The 20,929-nt window shown below is 32.6% G+C and overlaps 1 protein-coding gene across 1 annotated transcript in view; it reads left to right on the top strand.

Moving 5' to 3' along the window:
- The first annotated feature begins 873 nt into the window (after positions 1-873).
- Positions 874-20,929, top strand: part of LOC114337317 (uncharacterized) — a 444,845-nt gene continuing 424,789 nt past the window's right edge. Inside the window, exon 1 of the mRNA XM_050645523.1 lies at positions 874-1,306. Coding sequence (XP_050501480.1) covers positions 1,026-1,306 — 281 coding nt within the window. The 5' untranslated portion in view covers positions 874-1,025. The remainder of the gene's footprint in view (positions 1,307-20,929) is intronic.

Genomic DNA, 20,929 nt, shown 5'->3' with positions numbered 1-20,929 from the left:
GAATATAAGCGAATGAATAAAAAACAAAAGCCCAAGACTACAACTGAGTTTTAATTTCAATATTTTATACATGCTAGAATATTCCACAGGGTGTTCCAAATATTAAGGAAAAAACACAGTATCATTGTTATAGCCGGTATAAAATGATATTTACCTGTCTGCCAACAATATTATTATATCGACTTTTTTAAATAATAAGCCCATAACATACTTAAAAAATCACTCAAATCGGACAACAGGTTTAGGAAATTCGAGACATCTAACATGTCCCATGTTTAACGTGTTCCGTTAATTTTGCCGCTTAGTGTATTTGAAATTAAAAATCACACTAAATGTTTTTTTTCATTTTCATCCCTGTAACTTATAAACATTATAGAAGTTTTCAGAGACTTTCGGCCCTCGGTAAGAACGTAATCTTTCAGTCTGCGTTTAAATTTTTCAAAAATACTTACTTTTACTTACTTACTCAAAAATAATTTAGTTTTCTTAGGATTCGAAAAAAATGTATGTATGTATACACCGTTCTTAGGCGTCAACGCCCTTCGGTAGGGATCTATGGAGGAGTATCACCAAGCCGGAAGCCCTTATCCCTTCCCGTACCGCTCCTCCATAGGTCGATCAGACGCCAGTTTATTCCAGACCAAGCCGTAGACTCTATTGAGTTTTATACTACGGCGTTGGCCTTTTATAAATTTCATGACCTAGCTGAGGCTCGAACCAGCGACCGCAAATCGCAAATCCACTAAACTTGTCGATCGACTGAGCCCCAGCTAACTGGACCGTCAAGACCGACATCTACTGCGTAACTGATCTTGTTAATTGGATTATTGTTGTTCCAAAAGTTAATATAAATTTTTTTTTTCAGGCCTGCCAACCCGCATATTAACAAAAATGAACAATTCAACTCAAGCGCACACAATCAACTTAAATGACTATTGCTACCAAAAATGTCGTTGTTCGATTTCTTAAGGCTTTCTTAAAACCTATAAAGGACAAGAAAGAAAACAGCAAAAAGACAATAGACAATGCCTGCTTTGACCCTATTTCCTACGAAACTAATCCGGTCGATTGTTATAACTCTTGCGAGTTGCACGGTCTTTTGTTCCCCGTTGGATATGATGGAAAGAGAAGTGAGTATCGAAGAGAATGTTGCCTCTTGCGGAATAGTTTTCCGTGGTAACACCTTTTTGGATGAATCAGGAGGCTCTGAAAGTTCTGGAGAAGAGCGGGTCACGGCCCACTTTTATGTTGTGAATACTTATAAGGGAGCGACTGCCATTAACGATTTGGTTGCGAATAATTTGGGGTAAGTTTATTGTATACTTATTTTCTTCGTTAGTTGCGACGAGACCTTTTTAAATTGCTCGACGAGAGTAAATTATTTAAATTGGCAAATTTAAGAGCGTACAGGGAGCAGACGTTTTAAAGTTTCAGGGAAATAAAATTTTAGAGTAATTCCGCGTATTCGTCTTTTCAATTTATTCAATTTAGGTGAGAGTTTAAGACTGAATAAATTTTAGTAGTATAATACGGACTAAACACAGAGCCTTGGTGTAATCCTACTTTCACATGAAATTTATCAGTCTCTCCCACAGATGACCTAACACTAGTCGTTACTCCCTCATACATATCCCTTATAATCTTTACATATTCACCAGGGACTCCTTTCTTATTGAGTGCCCTCCACAGAACTCTCGAGGAACTCTATCATATGCTTTCTCAAGATCAATGAATACCATATGAGCGTTTGCTTCTTTACTCCTGTATTTTTCCATCAACTGCCTTATAATGAAAATTGCATCTGTTGTTGATCTGCCCTGCATAAAGCCGAATTGATTCTCGGATATTTCGGTCTCTTCACGTATCCGTCTATCAATTACTCTTTCCCATAATTTCATGGTGTGGCTAAGCAGTTTTATAGCCCTATAGTTTGTACATTGTTGTATATCTCCCTTGTTTATGTAAACAGGTACCAGTATACTGCTTCTCCATTCGACTGACATTTGCCCAACTTCCATAATCCTATTAAATAGACCTGCTAGTCACCTTGTTCCTGTCTCTCCCAATGCTCTCCATACTTCCCCAGGAATATCATCTGGTCCTACCGTTTTTCCTTTCTGTATTTTTTGAATCGCTTGAGCCACTTCCTCGTTTGTTATTTTGGTGACCATTGCTGCTACTGTCTTCGTTGACTCTACAAGCTGTCTCTCAAATTCTTCATTTAACAAGCTGTCAAAGTTCTTTCTCCATCTCTTTTTGAAATCCCTTTCGTGAACTAGTATTTTATTGTTTTCATCTCGGATACATCTAATCTGATTAAAATCTTTTGCTTTCTTTGCTCTCTGTTTGGCTATTTTATATATCTTCGTTTCGCCTTCCCTCGTATCAAGTTGATCGTATAGGTTTGAATACGCTTCTGCTTTGGCTTTTGCTACTGCTACTTTCGTTTCCTTTTTCGCCACCATATAGTTTTGAAGATCTGTGTCGGATCTGATTTCTTGCCACTTTTTATATAGAATGATAGCTGTATATGGTTTTGGTATTGACGAACCTTCACACAACACTAAGAACAGAAAAAATAAATTGTTAATCGAAACATTTTGTTTACTTTAAAGAAACCCATCCTAAGAAATGATACCTAATAAATTGTGCTCTCAGCGAGACGGAGAATAGTGTTTGTAAACAGGGTATGCATATATTTCTAATAGGTGGAATTGATCAAATCGGTAGAAGTGGAAAAGTTACGTGGTCGATACCTTGTTTACAAATTCTCTGATCTCTTGAGAAATTTGACCGAAAAAATTATTTTAATTCAATGTAATCCTTAGTGTCACTGAAAATCATCATTCTCATAATTTAAGTGTTTAGTCCGTCGTTCCGTTCTAGTAAACTTTGAAAAGTTTTTTTTTCTTGGTTGTCGTTTATTATGGAATTGGTGATAATAAATTCTTGTTGCTAGTATACTAAATTCGCTAATCTGAAACACAACTGTCTAGTTATTTTAGTAATTTTTTTTGGGAATTTAGGTTGCTAGACGTAACTGGAAATTACTACACAACCAAACATACCTAATCGTAGCCAATATTATTAATAGAAAACAGATATAAATAACATAAACCTTACGCCAATCAATAATTATTTATTTAAACCATTATAATGTATTGATAACAAATTTCGAAAATTATTTATTGTACAAAATAAAACTATTTTGAAGAAATAAATTCTACAAAATTTTATGATTTTAGTATACACTCCCACTATTTCCAATAATTCTTCTTTTTTTAAGGAAAGATTAAGTTGATTTGAGCAGTTAATGGTGTAAGGTAGGAATTTTTGTATTGTAGGTTTCCTGCTATGAATGTGTCAAAATGAATCTCGGCTGAGCGAATTTAGTTTAGAACATTTTTTTTATACTTTCCTAGCACAAAATCATATTAATCAGTTCCTCATTAGAAAAATTCATATTAGTAATGGTAACAAAGCAACTGAAACTATAAAAATAGTATAGTGTCATATGTTTAAGCAAGTTTAGTGTCAACTTCATGGCCAACTAAGTTGAATATTGTATGTGTTTATTAATATTTTGTACATCAATCTCAGCTACGTAGATTTCTTGATATCTCATCCAATACTTATAAATTAAGGATCAGTCTAGATTAATATACAGTGTGTCTGCACAACTTGGACCCATATGGGAAACTTTTTTATTATCCATTTACGAAAAAAAGTTATTCTTCATAAACTGCTCTGCATGGTCTAAAACGTAGGACACAATCATCAGATATCAAATTTTATCAACAGTATACGAGGTATGTCAAAAAATATGAATTTCGCTCAAGAGTAAAGTCCCTTTATATTTCACAATATCGAAAATTCTGATTAAAAAATTGTTTGGAAATTAAAATTATGTTGATATGCAATTAGCTTTTATTAGCAATTACGTTATTAGTACGCTCATCACTCTATTAAAAAAATACAGAAGTTTGTGACACCCTGTCAGTACAGGTGGACCTGTATTTTTGAAAATATTTTTAAATTATGGTTCTGCCTATATCCCAAGTTTTACCTAAATAAATTTTTTTCGTATCTCTTACGACAAACGAGAATTTCGACTTCCTCGCACTAATGCCGTAGCCTGTACAGGTATACCAACAGAATGAAATTATCAGATAGCATCAAGAGATATCGCTTTATAAAATGATAACAGAATAATAATTTATAGAATGACAGTGTAACAGAAAAATGTGTAAATATACAACTAATCCAGATCTACACAAAAAGACTAATAATAGACCAGAAGGATCTGTTTTTAGGTGGATGTGAGAGGTGGCATTCGAAATTTTGCGGATAAACTTAGGTGATAACTTCGTTAATAATAATTGACTTATACTCCTTCTCAAATATACCCGAAAAATTAGTAAAAAAAAAATATTTAAAAATTTCAAAAAATTTCGTTTTTTTTCTAATTTCTTTGTTTATAACTTTAAAACGATTCATTTTGGAACAAAGTCGTATGGAAATAAAACAAAGATAATTAAATTTTTTATCAGACACGATCAGTTAAAAATGTCTTAATTTAACAACCTTGCTGCAAAATGGCAATAAATTTAAAATAAGGGGGAAAAACAAGCCTGTTTTTTCAATGTTTTTCCATCACTTAGGTTACACTTGAAACCTTCCTAATTCGGTTAGAAAATTTTTGTAATGTGCTAAAACCGTCCACCAAATTTCATTAAAATTGACCTACTAGATTTTGCATAATAATTTGGCAATCTAAACTTTTTAAAAGACTAAAATTTTTTAAAATCTTGCACAACAAAAACTAGACCATACAAAGATTTGTCAATTTTTTTACATATAAAAAAGCACTCCACCTATCTAATGCACTTTACAGAATTGAAATCGGATTATCTGTGCAGCCTCAGCAATGTTTTAAAGTTATAAACATTTTTTGGGCTTATAAACAAATTAGTGCTGTGTCCAGGAGGGGGTGCTCCTTTATTTAGATGGACTTACCCAAGTTTTTGTTATGTATTTTGACTCGTAGAAAACGAATTTTTTGGGTAAGAGTTCATCCGGATGTCGATAAGATTGCTATAAACAAAGAACTTGAGGAATTACATAACATCGATTTTTCGCAAAATAAAACAATTTTTTGTATTTCTTGTGTAATTCACAGCAAAAAATGTTCTTACAAGTTTTTTCGTGGGATGCATAGTTCTCGAGATAAACGCGGTGGAACATTCAAAAAATCGAAAAATTGCAATTTTTGAACGAGAATAACTTTTTATTAAAAAATAAAATAGCAATTTTGCTGACAGCATTTGAAAGTTTAAGTTAAATTATACCGGTTTTATTTATTTGCATTGCTAAAAATTAATTTTTTTATTATTAAACAAAGCTATTTGTTTATAAGCCAAAAAATTGTTTATAATTTTAAAACATTGCTGAGGCCCCTTAAATAATCCGATTTTAATTCTATAAAGTGTATTAGATAGGTAGAGCACCTCTTTATATGTAAAAAAATAGCCAACTTCTAAATGTTTTTTTTGTTCAAAAAGATTTTAAAAAATTTGAACTTTTTTAAAAACATTTATTTTGCAAATTTATTATACAAAATCTATTAAGTCGATTTTAATGAAATTTGGTAGACCATTTAAGTAAGTTATAAGAATTTTCTAAGCGAATTACTAAGGTTCTAAGTGCCACCAAAGTGGTTAAGAAACATTGAATAACAGCAGGCGTATTTTGCCCCCTTATTTTTTATTTATTGCTGTATTGCAGAAAAGGTAAAACCTTAAGACATTTTTGACCAGTCGTGTATCATACAAAATTCAATTAACTTTATTTTATTTTTGTACTACTTTGTCCCAAAACGAACCGTTTTAAAGTTAAAAGCAAAGAAAACAGAAAAAAATCGATGTTTTTCGAAATTTTTAAATATTTTAATTTTTTTATTAATTTTCCGGGTATATTTGAGAAGGAGCATAAGTGAATTATTATTACTGAAGGTGTCACCTAAATTTATCTGCAAAAATCCGAATGCCACCTCTCACATCCAAAAATACACGTTTTTTACAGATTATTTCTGGTCTATAAGTAAATATTTCTGTGGTGAAAAGAAACACAAAAAAGTCAATACTGGTTTTTACACCGATATCAGAATAGATTATGACGACAAAGTTTCGCTCAAAAATTACTCGTCCAATATTGTTCACGTATAAGCGCCAGTAGCCGATAAAGTTCATCATAGCTCGGTAAAAAAGGAAAATTAATTTTATTATGGATTATTCTAATGCAAAAAATTAGGGAAGAAAATAAATTACCAGAGAAGTAGTCAGTTCTCGTCAGTGGCGCACAATACCCCTACATGCGACACTATATACAGGGTGTTTCATTAATAATTGTCCATATAGTAACTGGAGAAACCTTAGCACAAAATACGAACATTTAACCTAAAACACTTAAATCAAATGTGGTTCCTTACTTAGTTACAGGGTGTTTTATTTAAAAATTTAAAAACTAATTTAGCTCAGCATTTTAATACTATTTGACGTATACACCCTACTAAATTATGGTACACAAATGTTTCTAGCTACTACCAGAGGTGTACGACAGGGGATAGTGAATGGTTGACCTTTCTCAAATTCTACGCCACTAGAGGAATTATAGTATGGTATAATTAGATCCAAACCCAGACATCCAAAGTGAAAGTTATCCTCCAACACCAAATTGTTCTATATGGTCCACATAATGTTCAGAAAAAAATCACACCATTTTGAGCGTCGGGTTTGGGGGGGGGGGGGAGAGGGGGAGAAATCGGTAAATTCGTAGTTTTTTAAGTTTTTCGTCAATATTTCTAAAACTATGCGGTTTAGCATGAACAACCTTCTATACAGAGATGTTCTACATTAAATTTAAAACAAAAAAGGTTCTATGCATAATCCTTTTAAAATGAACGGTCCAAAGTTACGGAGGTAGTATAGTATAATTGTTCCAAAAAAGGCCTAACCCAGACATTAAAAGTAAAAGTTTTCCTTCCAACACCAAATTGTTCTATATGATCCAGATATTGTTCAGTAAGAAGTTACACCATTTTGAGCGTCCGGTTTGGGGGGAGATGGGGGAGAAATCGGTAAATTAGTAGTTTTTTTTAAGTTTTTCGTTAATATTTCTAAAAATATGCTTTAGCGTAAACAATGTTCTATACAAAAATGTTCTACATCAAATTTAAAACGAAAAAAGTTCTATACATAATTGTTATATAATCAACGATTCCAGAGTTACGGAGGGTGAAAAGTGGAGGTTTTCGATACTTTTTATATTTCTTGGGCAATTTATAATATTTTTACTGATGGAAAGAAATTTTCTTTAACAGGATTTGCTATTTCAGTGGCCGATGGTATGTTAGTGATAAGCCCTTGAAGAAACGTCAACTTCACCACCCAAAATCATCATCAATTGCCCAAAAAATATAAAAAGTATCGAAAACCTCCACATTTCACCCTTCGTAACTCTGGAACCGTTGATTTTATAACAATTATGGATAGGACCATTTTTGTTTTAAATTTTATGTAGAACGTTTTTGTATAGAACATTGTTTACGCTTAAACATAGTTTTAGAAATTTTACCGACTTCTGCCCCATCTCCCCCACCCCAAATCGGAAGCTCAAAATGGTGTAACCTTTTACTGAACAATATGTGGACCATATAGAACAATTTGGTGTTGGAGGCAAACTTTTACTTTGGATGTCTGGGTTAGGCCTTTTTTGGACCAATTATAATATACTACCTCCGTACTTTGGAACCGTTTATTTTAAAAGAATTTTGTATAGAGCCCTTTTAATTTCAAATTTAATGTAGAACATTTTTGTATAGAAGGTTGTTCATGCTAAACCTCATAGTTTAAGAAATATTGACGAAAAACGTATAAAACTACGAATTCACCGACTTCTCCGCCCTCTCCCCCCAAACCCGACTCTCAAAAAGGTGTGACTTTTTTTTGAACATTATATGGACCATATAGAACAATTTGGTGTTGGAGGATAACTTTCACTTTGGATGTCTGGGTTATGTCATTTTTTGAATCAATTCTATCATACTATTACTATTTTCGTGCCATTTTTAGATTCTCCAATACTTTCTACGTAAATAATATACTCTTCATTGGAAGCGATAAAGTCACTAGTTTTCGAGACATTTGAAGTTAAATATAAAACTATACAGTTTTTTGATGAATTTTATGATATATGATTCATATGATTATTTTTTAATGATTTTAACTTCCAATCGTATAGTAAGATATTTGATCACGTGTTTAATTCTGTCCAATCAGATTAAAATGATACTGAGAATTATCTACTGTAGAAAATTACCGATAGAATTTTTTTAAGTAGATTGTTTCTGTTTAATGGCAACCAGTTTCCTAGTTTTGACAACTGTCACATTTAAGAAAATATCAATAATATACATACGTATTAAAAAATAATCTTACAAATATCACAGTAAGAATAAATAAGAAAATAATGCTTAATTTTTACTCAAATTTGTTCAACAAATTTTCGAAAAACTGTCGCATTATTTTCAATTTATTCTCTCTCTTGTGATATTATACCCGATCAAAATTTAAAAATTATTTGTACCCAAAACTATTTGGTGTATCCTTATCATACTTGGCAAAAAGTGTAGGTACTGTAGACCCTACTAAATTAAGATAAATTAACGTTTCTAGCTACTACCAGAGGCGTGCGACAGGGGATAGTGGCTGGTTGAACCTTCCCAAATTCTACAGCACTGACGAAATTGCTATTTTAGTGCAATTTTTTGGTTTTCCAATACTTTATATGTAAATAATATACTCTTCACTCATAACGATAAAATGATTAGTTTTCGAGATATGTGAAATTAAAAATGAAGCGTGAAATAAAATGTTTAACTTTAAAGATCTCGAAAACGAATGACGTTTGTTTAATATAATTTAGTAGTTTGTACAGTACCTATACTTCCTGCCAAGTATGCAAAAAACAAGCCAAAAACTATTTTTGCCAAGCAAAAATAGTTTTTAAATTTTTAGATAAAACACCCTGTAACTCAGTAAGGAACCACATTTTATTTAAGTGTTTTAGGTTAAATCTTCGTATTTTGTGCTAAGGTTTCTCCAGTTCCTATATGAACAATTATTAATGAAACACCCTGTATACACGAAATTATCGATTTTTTGAATCTGACTGAATTTAAAAGATTAAGAAAAGACTCGCCCATTCATATGTCAATGGGAAAATGTATGTATGTATGTATGTATGTATGTATGTATGTATGTATGTGAGTGGAAAAGTTACACCGATCTGAATTTTTTTTTGTGTTTCAAGAGGGGGTCAGGGCCGATTCAGAACCGGTGAAGTTTGTGTCTTTTGACCACCCATAACCCATAGGGCTAGGTAGATACAAAATGGCATATTTTTGGGCGTATATATTTTAAGTTCAAGGAGAGACGGGAAAACCGCAGAATAGCCGTAAAACTGAAAAATTAAGCTTTGAAAATTTTGGTTTTTCGACAATTACTCAAAATTTCAACCAACGAATTGCACCAGTAACTGAGCTTCTGTAGGAGGACTCTAGACGCGTCTAACGATTTATACCTCATATCTGGGAAAATTCGAATTTGTAAGTAATAGGCTTCATAAATATGATCAAATTTATTTCTTATGGAAAAAATCGGTTTTTCAAGCTCAATAATTCCTGTAATACCTTCAGTTATCATACTTGACCTTAAATGCATCAGATACTACTTGTCAATACGTTTCAAACTCATGTTTAATGATTAAAATCGGTTAATAAATTCAGAAGTTATCGAGCTCCAAAAGTATAATCCATTTAACCATTATCCCCGAATTGGTTTATGTAGTTGTAGTGGTTACGACGCTAAGTTCTATCGGGCAATCTGAGTTCATTTGCCGGCCATAATTATTAGGATGGCTAGGATATGAACTCCGATTGTCTTATCACAAGTCTGGTGTCGTAATTACTAGATCATTTGGGAGAGAATGTGACAACGGCGACCATTTATAACGCTTAACGTGTAATCGAGAAACATTACATTCAATTTCATACATTTAATTTATAAAAAACTTTGAAAAACTTCTGATACAAGAATAAAAAACCGCTAAACGCCGTAAAAATGAGTGGCGCATACAATATTCCAGCTACAAAAGAGCTGATATGAATATTACGTGGCGCAAAAATGTATTTTCATTTTGATGGAAAATAAAATTCTAGTTTTATTTTGACAGATTTTTTCCCTAATAGTAGGGGAGCAAAGTATGCTAAATGTGCAGTGACTCGAGCGTTATGGGGACCTATTGGGTTGTGAAGAGTACGTCCTAAAACCAAAAAAAGTTAAGTAAAGTTTTCCATTTTAGTGGAGACTTTCCATTTTTTAATTTAATTTTCCTTACCTTATCTTAATCTGACAGTTTCGAGTTTTTTTAAGGATAGATTTTTACTGGGCCCCACTTAACGAACTCCCCTGTGTTAAGAGCCAATATATGGTAGAGGTACATCTGCACGGTACCAAGTTTCTCCTCATATGCTAATCTGACGCGCTCGAGTAACTGCAAAAATCCCCGCTTGGGCTCCCCTACCATAATATTTGAAGAGTACAAGGGAAAATAAGGAATGCCACATTTTATACATATTGAGATAAACACCAATAAAGGTTTAATTCTTATGATACCTAAAAACTGCTTAGGAGATTCTTAGCAGAATTCTAGCAATTCTTATTTTGTAATCTTAATATAATATGAATCTGTATTCACTTATAAATTTAATGATGCACCAAAAAACTGCTTAAATTCCTTATTTTTGTTCAGTGGCGTGCGGACAATTCTGGTCCTTCGAATGGATAAACATTCTTAGAAAATTTTTATAGACTGATCGGTTTGTCTATTGACTTGATTCGATAGGCTAATCGATAGTACTCATTTTTTGCTACCACATGGCGAGAAAAGCCAAAATTAATGAAAAAGTGACATTCCTTGTTTTTCCCCTGTACTCTTCATTTGCTAAATTTGAATTAAAACGCGCCACAAAAGGGCCTCAAAATGCAAACTGTACCAAAGATACTCTTTTGTGGCGAGTTTTAAAAAAATTAGAAATATAATGGAAAAATCTTTCAGAATAAAACTAGAATTTTATTTTCCATCGCTATTAATCAGAATTTTCTTTAATTTAAAGAAGGAAGTTCTGGCTTGTTCAATGCGTATTCTTATTTATTTGTTTATATTCTAGTAATTGTTAACGTTGGCGCCTAAATAGGTGATATTGTTGACTCTTACTAACTTTTCTCCATACGCTTTGATGTTCATTGAATATAGATAGATAGATAGATTTAAAGAGTTGGCCTTTTGGTCTATTCCACTGTGACCTTTTAAGATAGATTGTGGTCCTCTAGTCCTAGATTCCATTGTCCAGCCTGACCCTTCTTAAAATGTCTAATAGCTTCGAGACTGACTTCGGACCTGAACCAAAGAACCGCACATTTGCCAGACTGTCACATTGATGTAGAATGTGCTCTGCTGTTTCTTCTTCCAGGTAACAGAATCTGCACAGGTCATCATCTGACAATCACATCAACTTCAAGTGCCTATTCAGCTTACAGTGCCCTGTTAGCTGACCTACTATGGCTTTGACTTTTTTCCTGTCTTTGGTTATTAGGTCTGCCGTAAATTTTGGCGAATTTTCATTCTGTAACTCCGTTTTGCGTTTTGCTGAACTTTTGTCAAGTTTTGCCTAAAACAAGTTTTACCTTAGAAGTATTAAGTTTGAGTCCATATTCATTACATGTTTCGGTTACGCTACTTATAAGTCATTGCAAGTCATTTGCAAGTCACTGAAATATTCTGTTGGAGACGAATGCTACGAATTACTTGGACCGACCATAGAACAAATAATTCAATTTTAAGAGAGCTAAAAGTTAGCCAACAACTCTCCAGTAAAGTCCATCTCCAACAATTAAAATATTTTGGACATGTTATGAGAGCAAACACAGAAAACATGGAAAGACTCATTATACTAGGAAAGGTGGAAGGCCGAAGATCACGAGGAAGATCCCCAACAAGATGGATCGATCAAATTACAGGAACATGCAAAAGACTTATGCCTGAGTTAAAAAAAACGACCAGAGACAGAGATTTTTGGAAACGGATAATACACGACATCACGTCGACCACTACACCCTCTCCAGGGGGTCAGGATTGAAGAGAGAGAGAGAGAGAGAGAGAGAGAGAGAGAGAGAGAGAGAGAGAGAGAGAGAGAGAGAGAGAGACAGACTATAACATAATGTTGGAAGCAATCAGTACCGTATGGTATGCGTATCTGACTAGGCGATCCAAGGCTTCTTAGAAGATACATTTGGAGTAGATATTAAAAAATAGAGGCCATAAAATACACCCTTGCCTCACTCCACGTCATATTTCTACTGCTTCCCTCGTGTTCTGACCAATTCATGTGTTTTGATCATTAGTTCGCACCTGATGCAAGACACCTATCAGTTTGTCGTGGGGAGCCCTTTCAAAAGCTTTCTCTAAATTAATAAAATACATATTATGTACCGGTTCTTATATATCCCTACATCTGTCCTAAGGGATATTCATATTATCCCTACATTTCTCTATGTTTTGAGCAATCTCCATCTAATTCTCCACGCTATAGATTTAAGTTCTCCTGCTTTATTATCTCACCAACAGAGTCGAGGACGTCCACGTGGTCTTCTTTCAGTTGGGATTTCTTCCGATTATAATCCTTACTATTCTTTCGCCAGAATTGTTAGTTATTATCCTGTATTGTCCTGCTGCTTCATTAAACACAGACCCAAAAGCTTCCTTAGGATTTTTCTTTCCCAAACAAGTATTCCACCTTCGTTAACCTTTGTTATCGTCCATATTTTGCTACCATACATCACTATAGGTCATATGATTATTTTATATAGATGTATCGAACTACTTCATGCAGACTGAAAAATGCTTCTCTGGTTCCAAGGTTGTTTCTAAAACCAAATTGTGTTTCGCGTAGTAATTTGTTCATCCATTTTTTTGTAAATTATTGAGTGCAGAGTTCTTAAGAAAATAGTAAATGACTGATGGTGCCATGACAGCTACGTTGATTAGAGTTTATTTTTTTATATGTAGCGTATATATGCCGTATTTCGTATATTTTATTGAAGAGGTTTAGATCTCAAATCTTAATCTCAATTACGTTTTTTTCGATAGCTCTACATTAAATAAAATATTTTTCTAGTCTATTTCATATTATCTTCTTTGAATGGGATTACGACTATTAGACGGAGAGACAGCTCTGAAAAATCTCTTTGAATTTACTAAAGCTAGATTTTTCACAGTTAATTACGTTGAGTGTGTAGAGAAACATACTGCGGTCGGTCAAGCGAAACGTAGAACAGGGGTTACTGAGAGGGTATCAAAGTTGCTTTCCTACCAAGGTAATTAAATCCATTTACTAAGGCTGAAAATCAGTACACACATTCTAAATTAAATATAAATAAAAGTTATTATAGTCGGTCAGCTGTATGACGGAACAGAGCCGGTCGGTCGGTCCCAATATTCGATTGAGGAAATGAAGCATTTTGGCTCGCAATTTTTTCGTCCAGCATGGATTTACTTGAAATTTTTACAGAAGGTAGGGAATAGTCCAAGGATCATTTTCTATATCATGCCGCTATCATACGCTAAAACCTTGGGGGTGGTTGCTACCCCATCTCGGGGGTGAGAATTTTTTATTATATTTAACCATGTAATTCGATGGAAAAAGAGATTTTAAGAAAAAAATGTTTTTTACATTTTCTTCGTAAAACTAATATTTTTCGAGTTATTCGCGCTTGAATATAACAGTTTTTCGACGAAACAATAGACTTTTTAGAGGGGTTTTTGAGAATACCTCGAAAAATATGCATTTAATCAAAAAAACTGTAGATATCAAAATTATATCTTTTTCTAACACAAACCAAATTCTTTTCCAATAGTATCTTTAAGGCCAATACAAACCGAGATACGGCCTGTTAAAGGTTAGCTTTTTTCGTCAAATGCATCATTTGAAATATTCAAAGCCAAATAATGGGAAAAATTTGCAATTTTCGAGGAAAACTTAAATAATATTTTTCCAGGTATACAATTGGACCTTTCAAAAAATATAATAAAAAGTTTCTAGCATGAAAATTAAGCGATTTATATTTAAAAACATGTCGGTACCTGATTTTCTCTACGAAAAAATCAGTGAAAAACAGGGATGCGGACGTTTCGCCCCCGCCGTTTCGCCCCAACCGTTTCGCCCCCGCCGTTTCGTCCCCAGCCGTTTCGCCCCCGAACCGTTTCGCCCCCGGGATTTTACCTAACATTTTTAACTAGTTGCATTGAGTTATAAATACAATGTTAGTAATACATTTACCTATTGATCATTTTTTGTTCCTAGCTTAGGTTAGGTTAGGTTAGGTCCGTAAATTGTATGTAAGGCAAAATTAGTTTTCTGAAAACAAAATCCTTTGTGTATGAAAATATGTAAAATTATTTCTGAGAACAATTATGTATCAATCCTGTCTATCGACTATAAATATGTGTAACAAAGCACTTCTAAGAAATACAAACAAAAAAATGAGCAATAGGTAAATGTATTACTAACATTGTGTTTATAACTCAATGTAACTAGTTAAAAATGTTAGGTAAAATCCCGGGGGCGAAACGGTTCGGGGGCGAAACGGCTGGGGACGAAACGGCGGGGGCGAAACGGTCGGGGGCGAAACGGCGGGGGCGAAACGCCCGTAAACCGTGAAAACAACCCCCTAACTACTTTCCTAATTCAAAATTAGTCTTCACCTTTCTGTAGATCCTTTTACATTTATATTGTCGATACACTCAAGGAGTTTGACCTATTTAAAATGCCTAATTTTGGAAAAATTGGATTTTAAAGAAAAATTGATTTTTTGCAATTTGGTACATTTCACCTTTTACTTCAAAATATCTCCGAAAATACTGAAGATACGAAAAAAATTATAAACCACTAGATTGTAGCGTTTTTATTAACTAAAATTAGCCTGTGCATATATTTTCATTGCAGTATATAGTTAGCCAGATATAGCTGTTTAAACCTATATTTACCAGCACACACCCCCTTATTCGAGCCCTTTAAACCCGCCCCAATTAAAAACTAAGGGATCTTACGAAATTTAATTTAGAAAGTCTTATAGCTTTTTAAAAATCCTACAAAATCATTTTTGAAAAACCTTTTTCTCGCCAAAATATATCGAATATTTTTCAAGTTATTCTCAAAAAACCCTCTAAAAAATCGATTTTTTCGTCGAGAAACTGTTATTTTCAAGCGCGAATAACTCGAAAAATATTAGTTTTACGAAGAAAATGTAATAAACATTTATTTCTAAGAATCACTTTTTCCATCGAATTGCATGGTTAAAATGTAATAAAAAATTCCCACCCCGAGATGGGTTGGCAACCACCCCCAAGGTTTTAGCGTATTATAGCGGCATGATATAGAAAATGATCCTTGGACTATTCCCTACCTTCTGTGACAATTTCAAGTAAATCCATGACCGACCGGCTCTGTCCCGTCATACAACTGACCGACTATAATAACTTTTATTTATATTTAATTTAAAATGTGTGTACTGATTTTCAGCCTGAGTAAATGGATTTAATTACTGATGTGTGTACTGATTTTCAGCCTTAGTAAATGGATTTAATTACCTTCGTAGGAAAGAAACTTTGATACTCTCTCAGTAACCCCTGTTCCACGTTTCGCTTGACCGACCGCAGTATGTTTCTCTATACACTCACAGTATGCAACTGTTAATAATCTAGCTTTAGTAAATTCAAAGAGATTTTTTATTTGCCCCTTGGTCTATATTACATGTCGGTTTATAACGTTTTTCTTCTAACTTCCAATCGCCACTTCTGTTTTCATGTGTCTATGTTTCTTTCTCTCAGCTCTTTGTGTATTTCTTCTCTCCAACTGTTCTCGGTAAACCTGGATTTCTGTTGCAGTCTGATTGCCATTTTATTATTTTCTTTTGCATTGAGCATCTGCAACGCTCCTCCAAAAATTAATTATCAATCCCTTAAAGGGATTAATACTAAAAATACTATTTCAGTAATTTTTCCTTCCTTTTTTATTGCATGTCTGGACTGTTCAGGTTATTTATAGTTGATCTTCTTATAAATTTCACCTTGACGGCTGTAATGAGTTTTTCCAATTATCTGCCCTCATAAAGAAGAAAAATAATTACACTCAACATCTCTTATCTACTTATCGACCCTTCTTAACTATCAAAAATTCAATTAGCGGAGCAACGCTCCCAGTACAAAGTGAACTTTACCCCAAATTATTCGCCACGAACTCAGTAATGGCTTTCTGCTCTCTTATAAGTATTCAACAAGAAAACGTGACGATTCTCCTCCTTGGAGAATGTATATTGTACATTTCTTTAGATAAAGTCGGCTCTCCTCATTTTGATGAAAAATGTTTGTGTCTAGGAAGTTGAAATGGGGACGTATTTTATATAAACACAACAAATTTAAATAAACGGTATGAAATGGCAGAATAGCTATTCCTGCTGCTCGTATTAGACGGAGAGCTAGAGCCGAACAATTATCGTCATAAGTAATATGGAGTTTGTCCTGTGAAATGCGTTCATTGTATATTGATAATTATGATCCCTTGTAGGCTGACACCTCAGTGGATACAGGAAGTAGGAATAAGGGGTGAAAGGGAAAAACTAGTACAGGCACTAAAGGTTTTCACCTCCGATTTCGGTGAACCTCCATCAATTTGTATAAAAATTGGTGAGTAGTTAGAGCTTACCTCAAGAAACAAAAGTGACATAGTGTCAACTTGTGCTTTTAGCTTGGGGGTGGATGCCAGCCCTTCTCGGGGGTGAAAATTATTTTATTAAAAATACACAAATCGATAGAGGAACAAATTTTAAGCAAAATTTGTTATATCAAGTTAATAAAATAAATCAATACTTTTTGAGTTATTAAAGATCAAATATTCGAATTTAAAAAAAAATAAATGCATGGTGTAAAAATGCGGTTTTTTATAAATAATTCAAAAACTATAAGTCTTAACAGAGTAGTAATGATAACTAAAATTGAAGATAATAAAAAATTGAATAGATTCCTTACTTGAAAACGTTTTTATAATTAATAACTTTAAAGTGAGTTATAGCTGATTGAATGTATATTTTTTTGGCTAGTATTCAAATCTAAAGTCGACTTTACATTACATGATTTATCATGTGATTTGTCATATGATTTGGTCATGGAGTGAAATTTACATGTTTACATTGTGTGATTTGTCATATGATTTTGCATTGTTTATACGGCTCGTTTTGTCATAAGCATTGTCATTCAGCTCGTCATGGGAAAAATCATATGACAAATCACATGATAAATCATGTAGTGTAAAGTCGACTTAAGTATTCAAGCTTAAATAAGTGAAAAACGATGCATTTTATAAAATATACTTACTAAACACTTGTCAAAATACTCAAGAATACCTATCAAGTGAGCTCCAAATTAAGTTGATAGCATCAAAGCTAAGCAAGTTATGATAAAGATAACAGAACATTTTCGAATTAAAAAAAAATTAAAAAATAAAACGCTATTTCCACAAAAATTAAAATTTATAATAGGCCCTATAAGACTTGTTTTATTTTAGCATAAGTAATAACCTCAAAAATTTTGACCGGTGTAGAAGGCATTTAACAAAGAATGATTTAAAAAAAAGCCTAATTTTTCAAATTTTCGTAAATTTCATTTTATTTTAATAATAACTCCAAAAATAATCGATATACGTAAAAAATGATAGAACACTAAATTATAGTTTTTTTCGTTATCAAATCTTTTAGTATTCTAGTACTCAAATTCGAGTACTCAAATCTTAGTATTCAAGCATACATAATGAGAAAACGATGCATTTTATGACATATACTTACTTACTAAACACTTGTTAAAGAACTCAGAAATATCTATCAAATGAGCTCCCACAGAAGTTGATAGCATTAATGTTTATGCTCCAAAAATTTTTTTTATACAAATGTTTTTTTAGAAAAACTCCATTAATTTTTATGATGTCTGGTTTAGCTACCAACCATTTAAAAGGTTTAAACCGTTTTAAAGGCTATAATATAGTATTAAAATTAATCTTTTATGTCCCATATTTTTTAAAGATAAAAGGTTAACCAGCCCCGGTTACATGGTTTTCGCAATAAAATTTACGTTTTAAACGTTTCTATCTCATTTAGATTTTGTCGTACAAAAGTAATAAAAAAAGTAAAATATTTGTCAAAGAAAAATCTAAAATTTGGTGTTACATAATTTTTTACATATATATCGATTATTTTTGAGTTATTATCAAAAGAAAATGAAATTTACGAAAATTTGAAAAATTATGATTTTTTTAAATCATTTGTTTTTCAAAAATATTGAAACGAAAAAGCGATTGACTACCCAGCTAATTGAAATAATATTCGAAAATATTACCTCAACTAACCAAGATAGCCATCGTTACACCCTTAGCTTAGCTCAGTCACTCAGGTGTGTGTTCGTCTTGTCCTAACCTCAGATATGAACTATGAAAATTGGAATGGAAGCAAACAAAACATAGTTTTTAACTAATCATGTTTATTGTTCATAAAGATATAATAAATAAAATGACTTAGTAAATTGCATTAACAAATGTATTCAAATTCTTGCCAAAAACTAACAATTCTGGATTATACTTATGGCTTTTGGTAGCTGATGGTATCTTCTTGATGTCGTATGGCACTGCTGCTGGTTCTGCAACGGGCTCTGGGGTTGTAGGTGTTGTATTCCACCAGGCCTACGGATGTTGGTCGTTGCAGTCTTGGTTATGTAGTTGCAGCCCTGATGACATGGTCCTCGTTGTTGTATCGCCGGCGATTTGAGGGTTGTTGAAACTCCCGGAGGGAGAAAAGTGGTTTTTTTCCAAAAAAACCCAAGAGGAAGATGATTTGTTGAAATAGAAAATGATCTAATTTTGGAATTACATGCCTTTTTAAGGATTAATTTTTCCCTTCCAGTGTATGTCAGGGAGTAGGGGGTCAAGTCGATGAAGTGACACTGTCATTGAAAACGACATTTAAAATGACAACCAAGTACTATGAAGTAGCGGCATGTTCCGTATTGAAAATACAGATATTTGGAGAGTATGAATATACGAGGTATGTTTAGTATGATGATTTAAATGAAAGAGATATATTAAATAGAAGATAATAAAAGAAGGTAATAAAAGAGAGCGCCAACCGATTTTTAAAGGGGAAAATGGGTAAACCAATTAGAAGAAGATAATTATTAATGAAAATATTAAAGGAAATAAGATAAAATAATTATTTAAAAACAAAATATCAAAGATGTGACGTTTGTAACGTTACACACTCCTCTCACCCATCAGAAAAATTTTGAACACACGTGAGAAATTTTTCTCAAAGAAAACAGGAATGTTACACACTCCCTCCACTCATCAGAAAAATTTCGAACACAGGTGAGAAATTTTTCTCAAAGAAAATAAGAAGACGAAAGTTCTAACCAGAAATAAATATATATATGCAGTAGTAATCGTTCAGAACAAATCAAAAATAAATACTGATAATAAAGTAATCATTAAGTCAATGTATATAGTTACTTTAAATTATTAATCATAAAAAATTTTAAAGTACCAAAATAATTTTCAGATGTTACTCTGGGGAAAATAAAAATATTACCCAATGAATTGTAGTATTCATCACACTATAAAATATTTATTATAAATAAGTGACATCAGAGAATATCTATCTCTGGATAAAAAAAATAGATGTACTTTAAAAAGTATGAAATCAATTCAAATATATAAAGACTTATAGTATAAAGTGTAAGTATTAATCAAATTCAACTAAAAATCCAAGAAAGTAATAATTAAAGGTAAATAAGTTGACCTAAGCCAAATAATGTTGTTATTTATTAAAATGAATTGCATTGCAAATATTCTGGTATTTATATAAAATAAAAGGCATATTATAACCAAATTTAAGTAAATATAATGGATATCACATCCTAAATACAATAAATAAATAGCTAGTGGAGCTACTAAGAAGTGAATCTCGAACAAAATAACAAGTACTCGGATAACAAGTACCTAAAGTAAGGTAATAATATAGTAATCAATATGAAAAGGTAAGTAAAAGCATATAAGTAGATAAAGATAATATAAATATAATATAATAAAAAGAAATGCAAGTGCAAATATAGATAAACCAATAAAAAAAATAAGTACCAACTACATGGAAAGCCAAATAAGACAAAGTTCTACACCAAAGGGTTTGAAAAAAACTGCATAAAACCAGTCCTAAAAGACTTAACCAATAAGTTAATAAAGAGAGAGAGAGATAATGATACATAATGCAAATGCTACTTCCATCAAATGCATACCAGGGATCTACACTAAAGAACAAAATATATGTATAAAAATGCACAAATATGATTTGCAAAGATGGAAAATAACAAATGCTAGTAGCTAAACTACAATCATACTTCAAAGCGCCACAATTCTACACCAGATTTCTAAAAGTAGATATGCATAGAATTGTTTGAACTCCAAAAGAAAAAATTTATAAAAGACATCATCCTAAAAATAATATACAGCATTAAACTGTATATCAACAGTCATTAAGACCAAAAAAACGGAACTCAGACTCAATAGATCTGGCCCAACCCTATGGATAACTTATATGTACCCTAGGAAAAAAAAAGAACACTAGGTGTCTATGCAGCTATATATAAGCCATACACAACTTATAAGTGCCGGATGAGGCTTTCGTGCTAATCTGTATCAAAAATCAGTACAACACCCAAA

This window comes from Diabrotica virgifera, chromosome 3 (assembly GCF_917563875.1).
Source record: "Diabrotica virgifera virgifera chromosome 3, PGI_DIABVI_V3a".
NCBI lineage: Eukaryota > Metazoa > Arthropoda > Insecta > Coleoptera > Chrysomelidae > Diabrotica > Diabrotica virgifera.
The sequence above is the reverse complement of the archived record's forward strand: the minus strand, read 5'-3'. Positions and strand labels throughout refer to the sequence as shown.